Source organism: Mustelus asterias, chromosome 7 (assembly GCF_964213995.1).
Source record: "Mustelus asterias chromosome 7, sMusAst1.hap1.1, whole genome shotgun sequence".
Taxonomy (NCBI): Eukaryota; Metazoa; Chordata; class Chondrichthyes; order Carcharhiniformes; family Triakidae; genus Mustelus; species Mustelus asterias.
Window position 1 is genome coordinate 27,741,274 of NC_135807.1, and position 21,259 is coordinate 27,762,532.

The 21,259-nt window shown below is 44.2% G+C and overlaps 1 protein-coding gene across 1 annotated transcript in view; it reads left to right on the forward strand.

The window, feature by feature from the left end:
• fam135b (family with sequence similarity 135 member B) overlaps positions 1-21,259 on the forward strand; it is a 411,827-nt gene that overhangs the window by 321,388 nt on the left and 69,180 nt on the right. The window contains exons 11-14 of the mRNA XM_078217023.1: positions 1,109-1,182; positions 6,615-6,769; positions 15,744-17,820; positions 21,075-21,244. Of these exons, the coding sequence (XP_078073149.1) occupies positions 1,109-1,182; positions 6,615-6,769; positions 15,744-17,820; positions 21,075-21,244 (2,476 nt within the window). The remainder of the gene's footprint in view (positions 1-1,108; positions 1,183-6,614; positions 6,770-15,743; positions 17,821-21,074; positions 21,245-21,259) is intronic.

Consider the following 21,259-nt stretch of genomic DNA (forward strand, 5'->3'; position numbering starts at 1 on the left):
GATTCTATGGCCAGAATTTTCCCTCCCTGTCCGCCACAGGAATCGGGGTGGAACATGGCAAGGTCCGTTGACCTTGGATGTGATTTTATGGTTTGGGGGCGAATGAGGCCATAAAATCCTGCCCTAAGGTTCAAAATAGGAGGGAAGAAAAATTGGATTGAGAAGGAAAAAGGACAGAATAGGAAAGTAAAACAGATTTATTTTTCTTTTAATCACATCAGTTAAATCCTGGAGGAATGAAACTGCATCTTTGGAATAGTTCATTTTCAGTGCGAGAGAGAATGACTGGTAGTGATTATCACCATGTCATTAAAAGGATACATAAACTTGAAATAACCTGATTTAACATTTTGTGGCAAGTTTATTTCATGCATAAATACAGCAATTTCACGCCAGTCAATGCATTTCGACAGTAGATAACAAGATGCCATTTCAGAAAGCTGATAACAGAGTTGTGCAACTCAAACAGCTGTTGACTATTTGAGTTGAACTCTTTGTCTGAAGCCGCTGTACCATTTGCACATAAATTACAACCATTACCCTCACTGTTAGTTTGAAGACAAAATCTGGGTTATTATCATTTAAGGAGGCTGAAATATAAAATGTTGATTTTACTCTGGTACAGTAGCTGGTGTTTTCATGAAGTTGGGTTAAGTAACATAGCTGGGTCAGGGCAGCAATACTTTGAGACATCCTCAATCATAGAATCCCCACAGTGCAGAAGGAGACCATTCGGCCCATCGAATCTGCACCGACCACAATCCCACCCAGGCCCTATTCCTATAACCCCACATATTTACCCTGCTAATACCCCCTGATACTAGGGTCAATTTAGCATGGCCAATCAACCTAACCCACACATATTTGGACTGTGGGAGGAAACTGGAGCACCGGAGGAAACCCACGCAGACACAGGGAGAATGTGCAAACTCCACACAGACAGTGACCCAAGTCGGGAATTGAACCTGGGTCCCTGGCGCTGTGAGGCAGCAGTGCTAACCACTGTGCCACCGTGCCATCCTGTGAAAGAAAATAAGGCTTCATGTAAATACAAGAAAAGGTGAAGAGAAAATTGGGATTAAAGAGAAATGTGTGTGTCCGTACACAGGTAAGAAGATTTTCGGAGGCCTTCTTCTACATGGAACACCAGAAACAGATGGCAATTACATTCCAGGAACACATGTGAGTCTTTCCGTTACTTGCCACTGCATTTTGCCAGGTGATTGATTCTCTTCTAGTGGACAAACCCTTAAGTGCTTACATTAATCATGTTCTATCTTTGACAATGGGCAAAATCTTGTGTTGCTTCCCTTCATGGTGGGTTTGATGATGGGGGGCATTTAATCAGGTGGGAGGACAGCAGGTTGGGGGAAATCTACCACCTCCCCACTTCCACCCCAATTAGGTCAGTGGCAGGGAGGCCTCTGGATGCCAATTGCGGCCCTGAAGTGACATTTAATACCCACTCATGGGCCTCATCCTGCTGCCCAGCATCAGGCAGGGCTTGCCATGGGGAAGCACAACAAGCAAATCCTGTGGGTTTATGGCAGGGTGGGGGGCAGGTGTGGGTTCACTTAAAGACACTCGGACCCCCGGGGGTTCTTGATCCCAGAGGAAGGTCTGCTTCTGGCCTTATAAGGTCCTGAGTGGCGCAGGATGTGGCGGGCCTCCTTGAAAAGAGGCAACACAGGGATCTCGCTGGCTCTGTAGCCAGCAGCTGAAGCCCCCATCGCCTCCACAAGATTGTGCATAACGCCAAGCCCGTGTGCCAAAATGCATTAGTGTTTATGCCATGCATCCATGTAATTAGCTTACGCTGTCATGAGCAGTTCACCAGCTGGAGGTAAGACTAGAATAAGCAATGTCACTGGCCAATGTTACATAATTCTCATCAGCCATCTTAAGTGGAGCATTAAGCAGAGGCCTGGGAGAACAGCAAACATTGGGCAGAACTATGCATGACCAAAGAGATACTTATTAAAAAAAAGAAGAGAGGTGCTGTTTGACATTCATACTCCTACATTTGCAATTTTCAAATCCATTTATACTGCTTGAATCAGTGGCTTTTCCAGTTAGTATTTTCATAACTATGCCAACCTATAATAACAATTTGGAAATACATGGAATCTTTACTTAAAATAAAGCAATGGCACAGGACATTTCATAGTGGTATCAGACCCAGAGCCAAAGAGAGGGGGGAAGGACTGAGGGAGAGGAGGGAGTTGGAGAGCCAGGGAGACATAGAGAACAACAAAGACATGGGGTGAGATTTTCTCGCTGTGCTCGCCCCAAAACCAAAAAATTCCGCCTGAGGTCAATGGACCTTTGCATGGTCCGCTCCACCCGCTACGATTCATGTGGCGGGCAAGATGGGAAAATTCCCCCCATGACCTTGAAAGACATGAAGGTGATTGGAGTCAAAGACATGAACAGTTGAAGAATCAAAAGACTGGTTAAAAGTCACAAAGAGTTAAAAAGTCACAAAAGGTACAACAATGTGAAATCAGGGAAGAGTTTCAAACCTTGACTCTGGTGTCTGCAGAGGACATCACTGAGAGATAGCATCTAGATCTTTAAGGGAATTAATCAGGTGCCATCTAGTCCTTGCTTCTTAATGTTTAATATGTCACTTGCATTCGACCCTTTTACCATAATGAAAGATTTGCCTGGATCAACTCTTCAATTACCTAAATATAAAAAATTCAATTAGGCCACCTTGAAATCTCCTTTGGAAGAGGAGGAGGAGGAGGAGAAATTGGAGCATAGTAAAGATGGTGAAATTACTCTGTACTGAAGATTTAATAGCCATACTTTTGGTCAGCCTTATTAAAGATAATATTTGACTTGATATAATTTCCAATTCTGGCAGAGAATGTTCTCTTTGAATTAGTCAAAAAGAAAATTTAATTTTTTTGGCTTGAGGGGAAATAGTGCAGCTTTAAATTACATGAGATAACTAAATGTCTTTTTTTAAAGTCACCATTAATAACTCTATCGAGGTATTCCTAGAAATGATTATCTTCTGGTGCACTGAAGAGCTCTGATCAATATCTGTTTTATTAGATTTTTTAAAAATATTGACATTAAACTTCAAATCCTTTTTGATGTATTTTTCTTTCAAAACATCCTCCTCAATGTCACCCAGCGTGGTGGCTGAAGTGATTGATGTCCATTAGATACTGCCTGAGATGCTCAGGACAATTGGGCTAGGAAACAAGACTGATCTAGACTGTGGGCCTGATTTTTATCCAGTGCATCCTGCTGGAATTTTTGTTGTTGGATATTAGCTTGGAGGCAAGGAAGAAGCAGGTTGGGTGCTATATTGTGATGTTGGAATACAAGGAAGAACATGATGTAACTTCTCCATCACGCCAACTCCCCATCTCCTTCCCACGGCACCATCCCTTGCAATCGCAGAAGGTGTAACACCTGCCCCTTTATCTCCTTCCTGCTCACCATTCAAGGTCTCGACACTCCTTTCAGGTTAAGCAGTGTTTCACTGGCACTCTCTTCAGTTTGGTCTAATGTATTCGCTGCTGCCAATGCGGTTTTCTCTAACTTGGGGGGTGACCGATTTGTAGAACGCCGTTGCTCAGTTTGCAAACAGGATCTCAAACTTCCTGATGGTTGCCATTTTAACTCAGCATCTTGCTGTCATGCCCACATGTCCATCCTTGGCCTGCTGCAATGCTCCAGTGAAGCCAACACAGCATCTCATCTTCCAATTAGGCACAGTACAGTCCTCAGGACTCAACATAGAGTTCAACAACCTGAGATTGTGACTTTCTCTTCCATCTTAAACCCGTTTTTAAAAAAAATATCCAATGCATTTATTGTCTCAATGCAAAAACCCTCCTTCCCCCTCCATAACAGGCCTTCTGTCTCTTGTTCTTAATGTTGCTACATCTTGTTGCAATCTCTTCCAGCTACAGTTTAATATCCAACACATTTTTCCTCTCTTTAGCCTGATGAAGTCAAATGGACTCGAAATGTTAACTCTGTTTTCTCCCCCAACTGATGCTGCCAGACTTGCTGAGTTTTTCCAGCATTCTGTGTTCTTGTTTTTGTTTCAGATTCCAACATCCACAACATTTTGCTTATTTTATGACATAACTAAACGTTATTTTTAAATCAATAACTGCATTTAGGCATTGCTAGTAATAATTGTGCCCCAGGCACCGAGAGCACTGGTCAGTATACCTGTTTAATTAGAAAACAGATCTTGCAGCGTGACAAATTGAAAGGTGGTCTGACTGCTAGACAGGGGTCTGTCGGCGGTAGGCCATGGCCAGAGGACAGAGTGGAGGGAGGAATTGGAAGCCTTGGGAGATTGGAAAGATTGATGGAGGAGGGAATGTGGAGGAAGAATTGGGACGGCTAATTCAGTGGTGGCAGAGTAGATATGGGGGCGAGACTTGTGAAGAGTCCATATCGGGGAGAGGATGCAGATAGGAAAGATCTGCCTGTAGGGCAGATCAGAAGCTTTGAAAGGAGAGAGATAGGAAATGCCTGATTTCTTTTTTAATGTTATTGCATGCCACCCCAAACCCACCTGTATAAATCTTCTTGAGTATGTGGATGATTTAAAATTGTACCCCCCCTCCCAAACAATCAACTCCAATGTTTGTTGCATGAGTGCAGAACACACACAGTCTGGACTCATTGATCAATAATGGGTACTTTGGCAAGGTGCCAGAAGATCTGCCGATTCTGATCTATCTCTACTCAAACGTAAGTCAGCAGAGGAGAGGTAGGAGAGAAAGAACAAAGTCATCAGCACCATAGCATTTCTACACACTGGAAAATCTTACTTTTAGCAGAAAACCTGGTCAGTTATTAAGATTGGATGATCTTTGATGATGCAGGCTGCAAAAATTCAATTGGATTATTGAATCGGTTAAGCTAATAGCCCAACTACCTGGGATTGTGAATGTAACATTGAATGTTTTACTTAGCAACAGGGGTAAGAAATCCTTAAAGCAAGAAAAGGTTGACATTCACTTCAGGTAGATATATCACAAAAAGAATTAGCGTAACGTTTACCAATTAAATACTTAAATATGACAAGGCATTATTCTTAACAGCTAGCTATCTCTATAGTTCCAATTTAAGCAATATCCCCAGAGACATAAGTCCCTCTTCAGAAATCAGTTAGCACAAAAAAAAGGCTCATGTGGATGCCAGATGTCCAGTCTTTTAACCCTTCTGGACAGAGATACAAAAAGACACCTGTCTTCTGACTCCCATACGCAGCCTCCAGGGAAAGATCTATCGTTAAACATCAGACCTTCAGAGGAAACATGCACCAGAAACATGACACAAATACATTTCTTAAAGGCACAGTATCATTGCACTAGAATATTAGAACATAATACCCTGCTTTACACAGGGCAATACAATGGCCACTCATGACTGCAAGGAGAAGAAGGATTGATTTTTTTTTCTCCTTGGCCACTGTCCCCAGTTATTAACTGAAGGAAACAAAGATCCAGGTGAGGATGCCTCTGCAGGGACAATGAGTTTTAATGACTCTCTTTTTATTATAAGTCCAGGCTGGGGAGACAGATCAACTTCTTTCATTGATAGTAATGGGTCCACACAATGAGATTCAACAAGGGTGAGGGTTGAGATTTGTCCTGTAATTACTGTTGGAAGTGTAGCCAACTTGAAAATCATGTGACCTGCAGCAGCCATGTTTTTTGGTCCAGCAAAGTCCATTTATAAATAAGCAAAAAGTAAGGATTGATTTAGACATTTTCTGATCTCTTCCGTGTATCGTGGACATGACTTACCCCCATGGATCTGTCCCTTTGCATCTAATCCTGGAACATCTTTGCCGGGGATCAGATGCCCTTTGGAATTGCTGAATGGAGGCATAAATTTGCATAAAGTGTGCACAAACTCAGTGTTGTCAAGCTCATGGGAACTCTCAACAGACCTGTCAAAATTCAGCTGTCAAAACTTCAGAAGCACCTGTCAAATAAAGCTGTCAGTCAAACTGTTAAGTCATTTAAAAGTCCATCCTTTATAAATATTTGAAAATAATAGCTGGAGGGTGTAAAAATGTTTGCTCATTTACTCAGTCTGTTGACGTACACCTGAGTGTTTCCATTACCGGACTAGTGCTGCGTGATTGATTTCACAATCATCACAGTAGGATGTGTTGGTGAGGTTAGGAGGAGCAGGAAATTGCTTAGGTTAGCACTAAGTTGGCACAGGGTCTGTAAAGGTCCATGGGTGTGGGTGGAGGGGCATAGGTTGGCTTATGGAATATAAATGGACATTGGGTGGATTGGGGGTCATAGGTTGGCAGAGACTATAAAGAGCCATGGGTGTGAAGGGAATTGGTTTGCATTGAAGGCGTTGGGGGTTATGGGACGTGGGGGGGAGAGGGGTGGAATAATGTGGCACGGGGTCTGCCCAGGTACTAACAGATGTCAGGTGCGTTTTCCAGTTTCTAGAAGGAGTTCAATATTGAGAATTTGAAACTGATGGTATAGTGTTTCTCTTGTGAGCACTGACTATTCAATCTGTGTCAACCAGCCTTATCCTCAGACCTGCATATCCCAACTCAACGCAGCTTTGTAAGCATGAAATCTCTCTTCTACTTCTAGAATCCAAAGGCACAGTCAGATTGCAGCAGCTATCAGAAATTCACCCTACCTCACCAGCATGCCTCCATTGCCTGTCGAGTGTCTGGATATAGATGGCGACTGGAGTAATCTCCCTATTATATTTGAAGACAGATATGTAGAATCTGTTTCCACAGGTTGGTTATAATTTGTGACTGTTTCAACCTCAGCCATTATATTACATGGGTATTATATCATAGACTGATTATTTGTATTTCATTTTGTTACATTATGGCCCAGCAATGATATTGTCACATTTCATTAAAACAAAAAAAAGTATAGCACAGGAACAGGCTCTTCAGCCCTCCAAGCCCGTGCTGATCATGATGCCCTAACTAAAAAAAAACTTTTGCTCTTACTCGGTTGCTATGCCTCTATTCCCTCCCTATTCATGTACCCATCCACATGCCTCTTAAATGTTGCTAATGTGACTCCTTCCACCATCTCCTCTGGCAACGCATTCCAGGCACCCACCACTCTCTGCGTGAAAAACTTCCCCCACACATCTCCCTTAAACTTCCCCCTCTCATCTTGAACCTGTGCCCACTTGTAACTGACAATTCCACCCTGGGAAAAAGCCTCTGTCTCTCCACCCTGTCTATGCCTCTCATAATTTTCTAGACCTCAATCAGGTCTCCCCTCAGCCTAGTTTATTCAACCTCTCCTCATAGTCAACACCATTGAGACCAGGCAACATCTTGCTGAACCTTCTTTGCACTCTCTCCAAAGCTTCCACCATCCTTCTGGTAGTGTGGTGACCAGAACTGCACGCAATACTCCAAATACTCCAATGCTCCCAGTTTTATATAGCTGCAACATGATTTCCCAACCCTTGTATTCAATGCCTCGGCTGATGAAGGTAAGCACGCCATATGCCTTCTTAATCACCTTAGCCACCTGTGTTGCCACTTTTCGGGAACTGTGGACCTGCACGCCCAGATCCCTCTGTATACTAAACTAATCTCAACACTGATTAAATTCCTAGCATACGGTGTGTGGAGATCATGATTAGGATTTAGTCAAAGGGAATTGCATCCTGCTGAAGAGCTTGTCCATGATTGCGGTTCTTAATGCAGCAGTTATGAGCTAGTGGGGATTTTGAACACATCCCAATGAAGACATCAGGTGGTTCCCCTGGGGTTTGGCTTCTTCTGAGGACTTAGCAAAGTAGTAGCCAGTTTGATTGACAACTGAACGAGTCAGTCCAGGGACACAGAGAGCAAGATAGACAGGAAAATGATGATAACATGACAGTTCTGGACTCCAGTCATTAGCATAGCCAAAACCTTTGGTTTAAATGGATTGACAACACAGTGAACAGAGGAATGTCAGGAAAGTACATTCAGTCATTCCCTGCAGGTGGAGGAGGTGGTTAAGAAGGCGTATGGTGTGCTGGCCTTTATCAATCGAGGGATTGAGTTTAGGAGTCTGGGGATAATGATGCAGCTATATAAGACCCTCGTCAGACCCCACTTGGAGTACTGTGCTCAGTTCTGGTCGCCTCACTATAGGAAGGATGTGGAAAAGATTGAAAGGGTGCAGAGGAGATTTACAAGGATATTGCCTGGATTGAGTGGCATGCCTTATGAGGATAGGCTGAGGGAGCTCGGTCTTTTCTCCTTGGAGAGACGAAGGATGAGAGGAGACCGAATAGAGGTGTATAAGATGTTGGGAGGCATAGATCGGGTGGACTCTCAGAGGCTTTTTCCCAGGGTGGAAATGGCTGCTACGAGAGGACACAGGTTTAAGGTGCTGGGGGGTAGGTACAGGGGAGATGTTCGGGGTAAGTTTTTCACACAGAGGGTGGTGGGTGAGTGGAATCGGCTGCCGTCAGTGGTGGTGGAGGCAAACTCAATAGACTCCTGGATGAGTACATGGAGCTTAATAGGATGGAGGGTTATAGGTAGGTCTAGAAGGTAGGGATGTGTTCGGCACAACTTGTGGGCCGAAGGGCCTGTTTGTGCTGTAGTTTTTCTATGTTTCTATTCCCTAAAATAGCCAACAGCAATTTCTGGCCTTACAAATCTAATTAATAATTTATAATAAAATTTAATAAATCAGTGCTTGCTGAGAAAGAAAAATTTCTGGCTGTGAAATGTCACACTCCGAAGAGAAGAGAGATACCAAAGTTTGAATGCCAGATGGATTGCCTTCAGTAACCAAAATGTTCCAACTATTGTCACTCAGTGTTAACTCCAGGTATTATTTCCCCTTAGTAGCAGGTTGTGCACTCAAGTCACACGGTAGGACTTAAACACATGGGGTGGGATTCCCTTCCACTGCCCCATTTTCTCTGGTGACGGAGACGGTTCGCCATTGGCCGCCGGCGGGATCTTCCAGTCCTGTCGATCTCTGTGCCGTTTTGCATTGCTCACCCATTTGACCACTGGGGAAATGCCGCGGGGGTTGCCTTTGGCAGGACCGGAAGACCCCACTGGCTGGAAGAGCCAGAACATCCCGCCCTTGGTCAAGTGTAAGACTTCATATCCGTGTGCTAATACTGCCTGATATAATTTACTTTGCTCTTGCACCTCATTGACCCTTCCAAACTGTGAGCTAGCAGGGTGTCAGTGCTGTTCTCATTTGGAATTCGCATTAATCATAAAAGAAGAAAAGTTTACAGGGGATCTACAGTAGGTTATTTATTTATGTGTTTATTTATTAGTGTCACAAGTAGGCTAACGTTAACACTGCAATGAAGTTACTGTGAAAATCCCCTCATCGCCACGCTCCAGCGCCTGTGTGGGCACACTGAAGGAGAATTTAGCATGGTCAATGCACCTAACCAGCACGTCTTTCAGACTGCAGGGGGAAACTGGAGGAAACCCATGCACACAAGGAGAGAGCGTGCAAACTCCGCACAGTGACCCGAGCCGGGAATCGAACCCGGGTCCCTCGCGTTGTAAGGCAGCTGTGCCACCATGCTGCCCATGTTAGTCTCTTTTGGTTTCTCATGTTGGTACCAATTTCATATTCAGCTGCTTTTGATGGAGTACATGATTCTGCTTTTTAACTGTAATACTTACACATTATATGACTGTATACATTTGAACAGTAACAAATATCGGTCTGTCCAGATTCCTTCTGGGATACTGTGGTGCAGTCATAGAAACATAGAATCCTTACAGTGCAGAAGGAGGCCATTCAGCCCATCGAGCTTGCACCGACAACAATCCTACCCAGGCCCTATCCCCCAACCCTGGGTATTCACCAGGCTAATTCCCCTGACACTGAGGGGCAAATTAGCACAGCCAATTAACCGATCCACACATTTCTGGACTGTGGGAGGAAACCGGAGCACCCAGAGGAAACCCACGCAGACACGGGGGAAACGTGCAAACTGCTCACGCGTAGTCAACTGAGGCCGGAATCCATAAATTGTCTGAGCATCTTATTTTTGCAAGCTGATTGCACACTTCCATAAATCTGCTTGTACAAAGGTGTGACTTTGAGCCGGGTATTTGTAGTTTTCATTTTTTCTTCAATCTCTCTGAGGAAAGACCAATAAACACTTGGTGAGATAGTGTTTAACTTCACATTAAGGTGAAAATACTGTCATGAAATCCCTAGGTGCTAAATTAGAAGTCTGTGGAGATTGTGGTATTTAAGGTACAGGATGTCCCAATGTTTATGACATTCGCACCTTCCCAGTAACAACAGGGGAAACCACTGGAAGTGTTTTGGTCGGTCACTAGAACAGATCAAGGACCACTGAACATCTTTTTCTGAGGCTGTCAATTTCAAGAGATTCAGAACCAGGGAACAAGCTCCTTGCAGCTAAAAGTGTTGCTGTTATCTCTGAGGAGTTGGGAAGATGGCCCAGGGGATGCGCTGGTAATCAAATAGGGCTCAGGTGAAGCTCTGGTAATTTAAGAGGGTAAGAGTTTTAACAACACCAATTTAAGAGGGCTCAGGGGAAGCCCTGTAAATCAAATATTTCCGGATACAGCAGACAAGAGTTCGGAGAAACGCGGGGCATTTCCAGCAAAGAGCTGAAATTATTCCAATCAGTGCGCAGACTCGAGAATCCAGGGAGCTGGAATCTCAAAAGGCAGGATTGAAAACCTCTGAGTTGGGTCGTTGTTAAAGTCATCTAAGTGGGAGTGACCTTTGGAGTGAATTCCAAGGAGAGATCTTCAAAGGTGGAGCTGGGAATCCCTCATGAGAAAGAGTTTCAACAAGGCTGTTTGACTTAGCATTTCAAGTAGGTTAAGGTTGAGGTTCAAGACACCTGTTTCTGGAATAAAGCCACAAGATTACAGGGGCTTTGAACAAACAAAAACAAAAATTACTATACAAGTTGAAAAATATAAAACAATTTGCAACATGTATCTTACCCTGACATTCAGGGTATGTAAGTCGTATCATAAAATAATCCCTACAGAGCAGAAGGGGGCCATTCGGCCCATCGAGTCTGCACCGACCATAATCCCTCCCAGGCCCTATTCCTGTGCATTTACCCAAGCTAGTCCCCCTGACGCTAAGGGGCAATTTAGGATGGCCAATCCACCTAACCCGCACATCTTTGGACTGTGGGAGGAAACCGGAGCACCCAGTGGAAACCCACACAGACACGGGGAGAACGTGCAAACTCCACACAGACAGTGACCGGGAATCGAATCCAAGTCCCTGGAGCTGTGAGGCAGCAGTGCTAACCACGGTGCCACCATGCTGCCCATTGTGCCACCGTGCTGCCCATGTGAATTAGTACATGTGAATTAACAGATGGACTGTGGTCAAACATACACGACTCAATAAATGACCGTTTCAACCAAGACAGAGTCCATGGATTTCTCAAGAACCCACCCAGATATGAGTAAACACCCCTGAGTTTCTCTGAACTCTGTTCCCAGCTGTATCCAGTTTTAAATGACTACTAGGGTTTCCTCTGATTCCTAGTTAATTAATCACTGGAACTTCCCTTGAGCCCTCTTTGATTACTGGTCAGACCCCATTTGGAGTATTGTAAGCAGTTTTGGGCCCCATATCTAAGGATGTGCTGGCCTTGGAAAGGGTCCAGAGTAAGTTCACAAGAATGATCCCTGGAATAAAGAGCTTGTTGGATGAGGGCTCTGGGTCTGTATTCGTTGGAGCTTAGAGGCTGAGGGGGGATCTTATTGAAACTTACAGGATACTGCGAGGCCTGGATAGAGTGGACGTGGAGAGGATGTTTCCGCTAGTAGGAAAAACTAGAACCAGAGGGCACAACCTCGGGCTAAAGGGACGATTCTTTAAAACAGAGATGAGGAGGAATTTCTTCAGCCAGAGAGTGGTGAATCTGTGGAACTCTTTGCCGCAGAATGCTGTGGAGGCCAGGTCATTGAGTGTCTTTCAGACAGAGATAGATAGGTTCTTAATTAATCAGGGGATCAGGGGTTATGGGGAAAATGATGTGGAGATGCCGGCGTTGGACTGGGGTGAACACAGTAAGAGTTTTAACAACACTAGGTTAAAGTCCAACAGGTTTATTTGGTGGCAAATACCATTAGCTTTCGGAGCACTGCTCCTTCGTCAGATCTGATTTGGTAGCAAATAAACCTGTTGGACTTTAACCTGGTGTTGTGAGACTTCTTACTGTGTTCACCCCAGTCCAACGCCAGCATCTCCACATCATGGCTACCCTCTTCAATTACCCAGGCTTCCCCCGATCCCTGTTCTCAGCTCTTCAGAGCTAACAGCAGCACGTTTGGCTGCATAGAGCTTCTAATCTGTGTTCATGACTCTCCTGAAACTGACCACCTCATGAAGAGTTATTCACAGACCCTTGAACTGTCTACTGACCCATTAAAATTCTCCCATAGGGTCCCACCCTTGTAACTAGGCATGGACCAATGTAACAAGCACTGGGACATCATGTCCCTTAAATGTTAATTTTTTTATTCATTCGTGGGACATGGTTGTCGCTGTCTGGCCAGCAATTATTGCCCATCCCTAGTTGCCCTTGAGCTGAGTGGCTTGCTAGGCCATTTCAGAGGGCAGTTGAGAGTCAACCACATTGCTGTGGCTCTGGTGCCACACGTAGGACAGACCAGGTAAGGACGGCAGATTTCTTTCCCTAAGGGACATTAGTGAACCAGATGGGTTTTTCTGACAATTGACAATGGTTCTTTAGTCATCAGTAGATTCCTAAATCCATATTTTTTTTATTAAATTCAAATTCCACCATCTGCTGTGACAGGATTTGAACCTGGGGTCTCCAAAACATTAACTGAGTTTCTAGATTAATAGTTTAGCAATAATACCAGGAGGCCATCACCTTGCCATTATCTCCATGGATGCCTAATTTAGCACCCACGAACACACAGATCAATGGATATCATGGCAATGCATATTATAGTTCACTTAATTCAGTCTGTAAAGCTCAACTGTCAGTGACAATGTAAAATAAGGAACACACAATGGTCACATGCATTGACAGGCCACCTGACTCAAACAAGATGGCTTCTGACTATTCTCCTATATTTCTCACCTATTCAATTTTGGCAACAGTCTTCATAGCTTTCCCTTTAACAACCCTGTCTGCTTTTCTGTTCCAAAGAAAAACCTGCCAGCCTTGTTTCCAGTCTCTTACATAATATATTGTTTACAGGGTTTAGAAAGGATCAAAGGTTTTGCAGTACAATGGGTGTGAGGTGTTTGCCCATGCAGGCTAATAAATTGGCTGTTTACAGTCCACCAACGAATAGGATCGCAGCTAGCTCATTAACATTTTAACGACCGCTTGCCTCAGCCTCTTGTTAATTTGCCTCTGAGACCATGCTATTTTCCCCCAGATTCTCTCAGTGGAAAATGATCCAAAATAAATCATTCCCAAACCAGACCAAGCTGTGTCACGCCCACAGATTTGGGATTAATTTAGAATCCCGTTCTGAGTGGCTACAGTTTAACTGGTGTGAGAAATGGAAGCGCATCTTAGTTGTAATGGGGCAAGCGTTCTGAGGCGAGGACTGAGGCATCTTGAAAGGCTGAGGCAGAGTCAAAAAGGAGAGAGAGGATTGGAGAAAAATGTGTACTGCTGAGTTAGTAAATGTACAGTAAGAAGTTTAACAACACCAGGTTAAAGTCCAACAGGTATAAACCTGTTGGACTTTAACCTGGTGTTGTTAAACTTCTTACTGTGTTTACCCCAGTCCAACGCCGGCATCTCCACATCATTAGTAAATGTACTCCAGAGATGCTAGTTTGATTGATGCACACACTCCTGCTGTGGCACAAGCACGTACTCTGAAGCATAAACCTGTATTTACATGATAAATGATCACCAGAATATTCTTTAAATAGGGTCTTTGTTGTGTGCTGTTTAGAGTGTTTCTGAGAGGGGGGGGTCAGAATTTGAGGTGAAGTGATGCTCAGATCAAACAAAATCTTGTATTGTTGATGTGGTCTGCCACCTAGTGGTGCCTGGATGAATGAAAATTCCCAAGAAAATGTGATCCAGAGGAGCTCACACCAGAGACAGAGCTCGTAGATTCATAATCTAATAATAAAATTAATATTACTGCCCTGCCACTCTTCCATAACCCAGAATCATCATCTTATTTCAAATTTTTTCTGCTCTTGCCTGCAAGGAAGCTGTGGCATCTACCTCTCAGAACGGGATTCTAAATGAATCCCAAACCTGTGGGCGTGACACAGCTTGATCTGGTTTGGGAATGATTTATTTTGGATCATTTTCCACTGAGAGAATCTGGGGAAAAATAGCATGGTCTTAGAGGCAAATTAACAAGAGGCTGAGGCAAGTGGTCATTAAAATGTTTATGAGCTAGCTGCGATCCTGTTACTACCAGTGACAAAACACTCCAATAACTGAATCGTATAATGGCAAACAAACATGTAAAAACTTGCCATTCTTTTAAACTTGGTTAAAATAAATGTGAGAGTTCTTTCTTGGTGGAAGGAGCTTCAGGTATGGGCAGCACGGTGGGACAGTGGTAAGCACCAGGGGCCCAGTTTTGATTACAGCCTCAGGTGACTGTCTGTGTGGAGTTTGCACATTCTCCCCATGTCTGCGTGGGTTTCCTCCGGGTGCTTCGGTTTCCTCCCACAGTCACAAAGATTGTTTGGCCATGCTAAATTGACCCTATTGTCAGGATGATTAGCAGGGTAAATATGTGGGGTTACGGGAATAGGGCCTGGATGGGATTATGGTCAGTGCAGACTCAATGGGCCGAATGGCCTCCGTTTGCATTGTAGGGATTCTGTGAAGTGCTAAGTTGGTGCTCACCAGACAGAAAATTACCAAAAAACAGTCAGCAGACCAGGCAGCCCCTGTGGAGGGGAAAATGATGAATGTTTCAGGTCAATGGCCTTTGATTGGAAGCCTATGCTTGTATCTCGTAGCCTCATTTCAAGGTCTAATCTTTTTCACAGGTAAGCTTTCTTCCCTTTGCTATTTTTAGACTTGAGTATAAACTGATGCACTTATTAGTTTCTTCGTGTCAGCTCATGACCACAGGAAAATACTTATCATCATGATGATTCATTGCAGTGCCATTGGAAAGAAGAGTTGTCTCTGTAAACTAGTGAACCCCTGAACTCACCAGCTTGTAGGGTTTCCATGCTAAGGCTGTAAGGACTCTTTTATGTGTTTTTCCTTGCACTCAGGAGCAGCATTGAGTGCTGCCAATTTAAGTGACGCAAGGTAAAGCCTTTTTTAGGAACATGCCCCCACCCCCCTACCCAACTCCCACCTGACCTCTTCACCTTTTTAGTGGTCCGATGGAAGCATCATTTCGCCAGGGTGCTAAGTCATGTTCACCTGAAATACATCCAGTTTCTTCTCGAATCCATATATTATTCCTTCTTTCAAATAAAATTTGTTCATTACCTCCCTTCTACTTCCCTTCTACACCTAATATCTAAATTTTGAATTTGTGAGATGTTACTTTTGAGATGCAGAGGAAACTTCCCTCAGCTCTTTGCTTTATTTAGCCCAAGCCCACCCGTGTGACAGTTTTACTTCAACATTTCACACCAGACATCCCAGTTGTTTCCTTCAGAATGCTGACTTTGTTTATGCTGTGTCCACACTTGGCCTGAGATGGTTGACTATTCTGTTGGGTGGTAGTATTTTTGTGCTTCATTGTAAACTATTTGCTTTTCCCTTCAAAGCTAACGACGGGTTTGAAAGCGGCGCGTCCAACAAGGAGGTCGGCTCGAAGCTGAACCACGTGTTTGAGACTCACCTTACAGAGTTTGGAAGCTTACCGATTGACGTGAAACGGTTCCAGCAAATACAAGATGGCGGTTTGACATCCGAGGCCTTGTCAGTGCTGGCGACCGGGACACCTGGAGCACAGTCGCTGAATGAAACTGTTTCCTTGGAAATGATGTACAACTCTGTGGATTTGGCTGCTTTTGTCAGCCAAGAATACGATGAGTTCGGTGAGAATGAAGTCAAAAGCGTTCAGAGCGCAGACGTAGAAAGGTTTGTTGGACAGTGTCAAGGGGAGCTCTCTACAATCTATGAAAATCATTCTGAGTCACTCAGATTGGGTGAAAAGTCACTGAATTCTGAGCAGCAAGACACTTCCCCTGAATCTAATGACGCAGCATTAATCAAAAAGGCTAATTCGACCTCAGGATTGATGCATATCGAGGTAAAACCCAGCATCAAGGATCCTTACCGTGGTGAGTCGGTGTTGATAGTTTGTTCTCCAAATACAACAAATACCAATGAATCATCTATCTCCAGCAGCTGTGAAGTTAGTGAGAGAGAGGAACTGAGCGAACTGGGTCTGGACATGTCACATTCTATCGTGAGCTCTGAGCATGTGGACAGTGAATCTGTTGAGCATGAATCTATACAAAAAAAAATTGAGTGCGCTGACTATCCCGTGATATCTGGGGCCATGAAACGATCTCTTTCATTAATATCTGACTCTGGAATAGAGAGCGAACCCAGCTCTGTGGCTTGGTCAGAGATGCGTAAACCTCTGGATTTGTCGAGTGACCGGGACCTTGTGCAACAGATAGTCAGAGCGCAAGCCATCCACAGGAACTCGCTGGAGGGTGGCCAGACGGAAAGTGGCACCAGTCTACCAAGTGGAATTCAGGCCTCTTTAACCTCCATCAGTTCATTGCCTTTTGAGGATGAGGAGGAGGTGGAACTCAGCAAACTAACTAAATCTGTCTCGGCCCCGCAGATCAGCAGCTCAGATCAAACAGGCGAAACACCCGAATCTTTAGAGCAGCATCAAACTGTCGATAAGAAACACGGGGATGGGGGGCACCCCTCAGAAAAGTCGGAGGAAGGGAAAGATGAGACACGTTCGGTTGGAAGGGGCGGCAGTGATGATTTTGATTCCCCTGCAGATAAAGAGATCCTGCAAGAGTGTTTAGAAGATTCGACGCTGAGCAGTGACAGCGGAACAGGAGCTGCTGAAAAGACCGCCATTCCTGCAAGGGATCAGTGGTTTTCCTCGGAATTGAACAGTGACAGCCACCATCACACAGATGTATTCGATGCTGATAGCCTTAACAATTCAACAAGTCACACTGTTAAAGAGCTTGTGTGTAAGAAAGTGGGCTTTAATCGCTTATTAGACACAGATGTTGATACTTCTGACTGTGACAGTCGCCTGGAAGAGACTAAATGTTCGCAACCTCCTCTTTCTGCTGAGCTGCAAAATGACCAATGTGGATCATTTGGTGACACATGGCCAGATGCTGAGTATGCGCCGAACGGTGATGCTGAGGCAGCAATGTGCAAATTGACTGCACAACCTGACCTGTCAACAGAACCTTTGGAGCTGAGCACAGCCACGTACAGTGACGTCCTTTTGACAGACGGAATGTATCCTGAAGATGTTCCCTGCCAACACAAAGGCAAACTAGAAACTGGAATTCAACCGGAGCAGCATTCTGACAGCTTTACCCCATCACAAGATGGGGGTGAGAAGCTATCGGCTGGGAACAACAACGCTGAACTTCAACCTCTAGTTGACGATGGGACGTCTGGCAACTCAGGCATGGCGTTTGAGAAGAGGAACATGGTTGAGGTGGTGAATCTCTCTGTTTCCTGCACAGCTACCTGTCTGCCATTTTCTTCCATGCTCAGGGATTCTCCAGTTGCCTTTCCCTCAAAGCAGTTGGCGTCTCCCATTACCAGACAACCCATCGGCTCTTTTGGAGTTGTTACAGCTAATTCACAGGACGCTGATGCAGAAACCAACGAGAGGATGGTGAGGTAAAGTTACTGATTGATCACCTTTCACATTCAGTGCCTCACCACTTGGGGTGGTGGAGGGGAGGGGGGTGGATTGGCACTGGCTAGTGTGGCACTGTGACATCCAGGATAGGCCAGGCTTTGGTTCCCTACTAGAGCTCATTTAGCTGATCATAATTGGCCATCAGCGTGGCAGTCAGAACTGGCCAAAATAGTACCACTGATGATAAGGAACAGAGAAAACATTCTGAATTTTCCTGCATCACTGGAACAGGATTAAGCCGGCTACACATAATATAGTTATCACTGCGGAGGAGCATACACAAGAGTAAAAGATTGGTTGGGCTGTATAAGGTGCAGGAGGGTTGCTAAGATCCTAAGGGACTGTGTCCTAATGTGTATGTACTTACAAAAAAGGAGGGGAGAAAATGAACTGGGTGAGGATCTTGGTTTTTAAAAAGGACATTTGTCCTGTCCTAATGTCAGCCAGCAGCCCAGGACTGGATGACCAGATGAACATGGTGCCTCTTATGCACGAGGACTGAAGGTTGTGGGACTGTGTTCAAAGACAGTGTATACGGGTAATCATTAGTGAATGCGATTTTGTCTTCCTGTTGCATAATGCAACATGGGAGATGTCTACTGGCAATGTCACTGGATTCATAATGCAGATGCCCAGGCCAATGACACCATGACAGCTGGTGGAATTAAAAAGTATCTGGAATTGAAAGCTGGGGTGGGATTTTCTGGCCGTGCTCACCCCTAAATTGGAAAATCCCACCTGAGGTCAACGGACCTTTGCATGATCCAGGGACTTAGGAGGACAAAAAGGGGCCATGAAATGTCCTTGGCAGGCAGGATTGAGGAGAATCTCAAGGCTTTTTATATAAGGAGGAAGAGGATAGCTAAGGAAAGGATAGATCCACTCGAGGATTCCCGTGGCGGATGGGACGGGAAAATTCCTCCCTTAGTCTCAGTAATAGTGACCATAAAACTGTTATTAATTATTTTAAAACCCATCTCGTTTGCTAATGCACTTTAGGGCGGGAAATCTGTTGTCTTTACGTGGTCTGGTTTACATCAGGCTCCAGATCCACATCAATGCGATTGATGCCAGATTGCACTGTGAAATTTCCCAGCAATAGTAACATAAATATATATCTGGTCAAATCTGCTTGAGGGGAAAACGCGGGGCAGATTTATTATGATTCTTAAGAAAACAAACTTCATCACCTTTATTGTCTGCTTGTAGCAATCCTGTTCTGCATATCAAGAACAAAGCCAGGACTTCCCAGAACGGAGCAACAATATTCTGCATTCATGACATTACCTAGGTGACTTCTTCCTTTGCTTGGAGTGCAGCACATAGACTGGGAGATAAAGTACAAACAGGGCTACAGGCAAAGTACAATGCCCAGCTATACCACTTCAAATGAAAGTGAGGACATATAGCACAATTTGCCTCTATATCTGAAAACAATCGTCTTGTTTAATGCTGTTGTGGGGTACCCGAGGTGACTGGCACTGCCCAAACTTCAGATAACACAAGACTCACAAGGCAGGTATCTCTGTGTAAAGATGTAACTTTATTTAAACTAGTGGCCACCAGGAGTTCATCAAAGGGTTAAGTAGCGCTGACATAGAGCAGCAAAACCTTCCTGATGAATCTAACATATACAATCAAAAACAGATCAATTATAGTTTCTTCTTATCAATCATTCAATAGCTTTATAGAAAAATCAATCATTTTCAGGATACACAAATCAACAATAATACGTCAAATACTTTAGCCAATTGAATTCCAACCCTCAGCATAATGGTATTTTATTAGTCTGTGAAATCTGGAAGCTGACTCCTCTCCCATACCATGGTTGCCTAGTAGCCTAAGACACTCAGTTCAGAGTTCAAATAAACGGGTTCCCTCAAAGGTCACTGTCTAACCAGACTAACTCGTGACACCAGGTCTAGGCACCAGTCCATCTTGTCCGGACAGTGAATAAATCTTATTCATGAAATATGATAAAGTGTTCTAAATGTTCTCCCATCTGAAATTTTACTGATAAAACTTGCATATTTCCAAGGCCCAAATATTCTCTCAAAATATGGCTTTGCCCTAATGACTTTTACCATGATGCCTTGCAGTAAAATGCTTTTTGGTTAAAGAACAATATTCCTTAAAATCAATAATAATACATTCAAAATATCAGCAAAGTGTTTTACAATCATGACCACTTGTTTGAATCAACTGCTGCATTTAACTGAATGCTGCTAGTTCTGTCCATGCCTTAATGTCTGCTAAGTTAAAAATCTTACCACTTACACTTACACGTTGGTGCACAGCTGCCAGGTTCAGTGCAGGGAGATGAGGAAATACTTTGCCCCGAGGGACTATTGCATGAGATTTGGCGCAGTAACTTTTAGTTGGCCGTCTAGTCACGTTTCTGTGTTGTGAGGCTGCTGATCCTCTGATGTGCTATCATCTTCTCTTCTGCAAGGCAGCAGCAGATCCCCATCATGGCTGGCATCTGGCTTCGACAATCATGCTAAGCAGGCAGCTCCCGCCACGTTGTAATGCTCGGCATCACTAATTGTGTGCTTAGTTTGACGCAGGCCCAATTAGGGCACCTCCATTTAATAATTATCTTGTGTGAGTGGCACAGATACGGTGCGGGACTGGGATCAGGAAATTAGTTGGACAATGGGTTCCTGATCCCAGACTGAAAACCAAGCCCTCAATACCTCCCTTTCCTAATCTGGAGAGTTACTTTATCACAGGAACAGAGGAATTAGGAGTGGGAGTAGGCAATTCAATCTAGCCCACTCCACCAATTAACATGACCATGGCTGATCTTATCCTGGTCTCAGCTCCACTTTCCTGCCTGCTTCCCATAGCCCCTTATCCTGCTTTTCATCAGAAATGTTTCTTGAATCTGTTGATTGATTCTGCCTCCACTGCACTCCGGGGCAGCGAGTTCCACAGATTCACAACCCTCTGAAAGAAGTAGTTTCTCCTCATCTCAGTTTTGAACCTACCTCCTCTCACTCCATATCGATGACCTCTTGTTCTAGATTGTCCCACAGGAAAGTATCCTCCAATCACTGAAAATACTTACATTATAAACCTTTCAAAATGTTTAAAAGGTATAAAGGGGTATTTACCCTGTTCAAATAGTGATTCTGGCTACAGGTGTGAAAGCCAAGGGAATGTGCCATTCAGCCCCTCTCTGTACGCTATACATATGTACAGATCTCAACATTGTAACTTTTTATTGCAGTTTTGTCCAGGCCAAAGAAGAGCTGCTAAAGGGACTGAAGTTTGATGGCTTATTGTACAGTGACTTGCCCTTTCTTGCTTCTGATATCCCTTACTTCACCCCAGAAGAGGAGGAGGAGGAGAATTTGGAGGAGGGAATCCACCTGATTATTTGTGTTCATGGATTGGATGGTAGGTAACGACTGT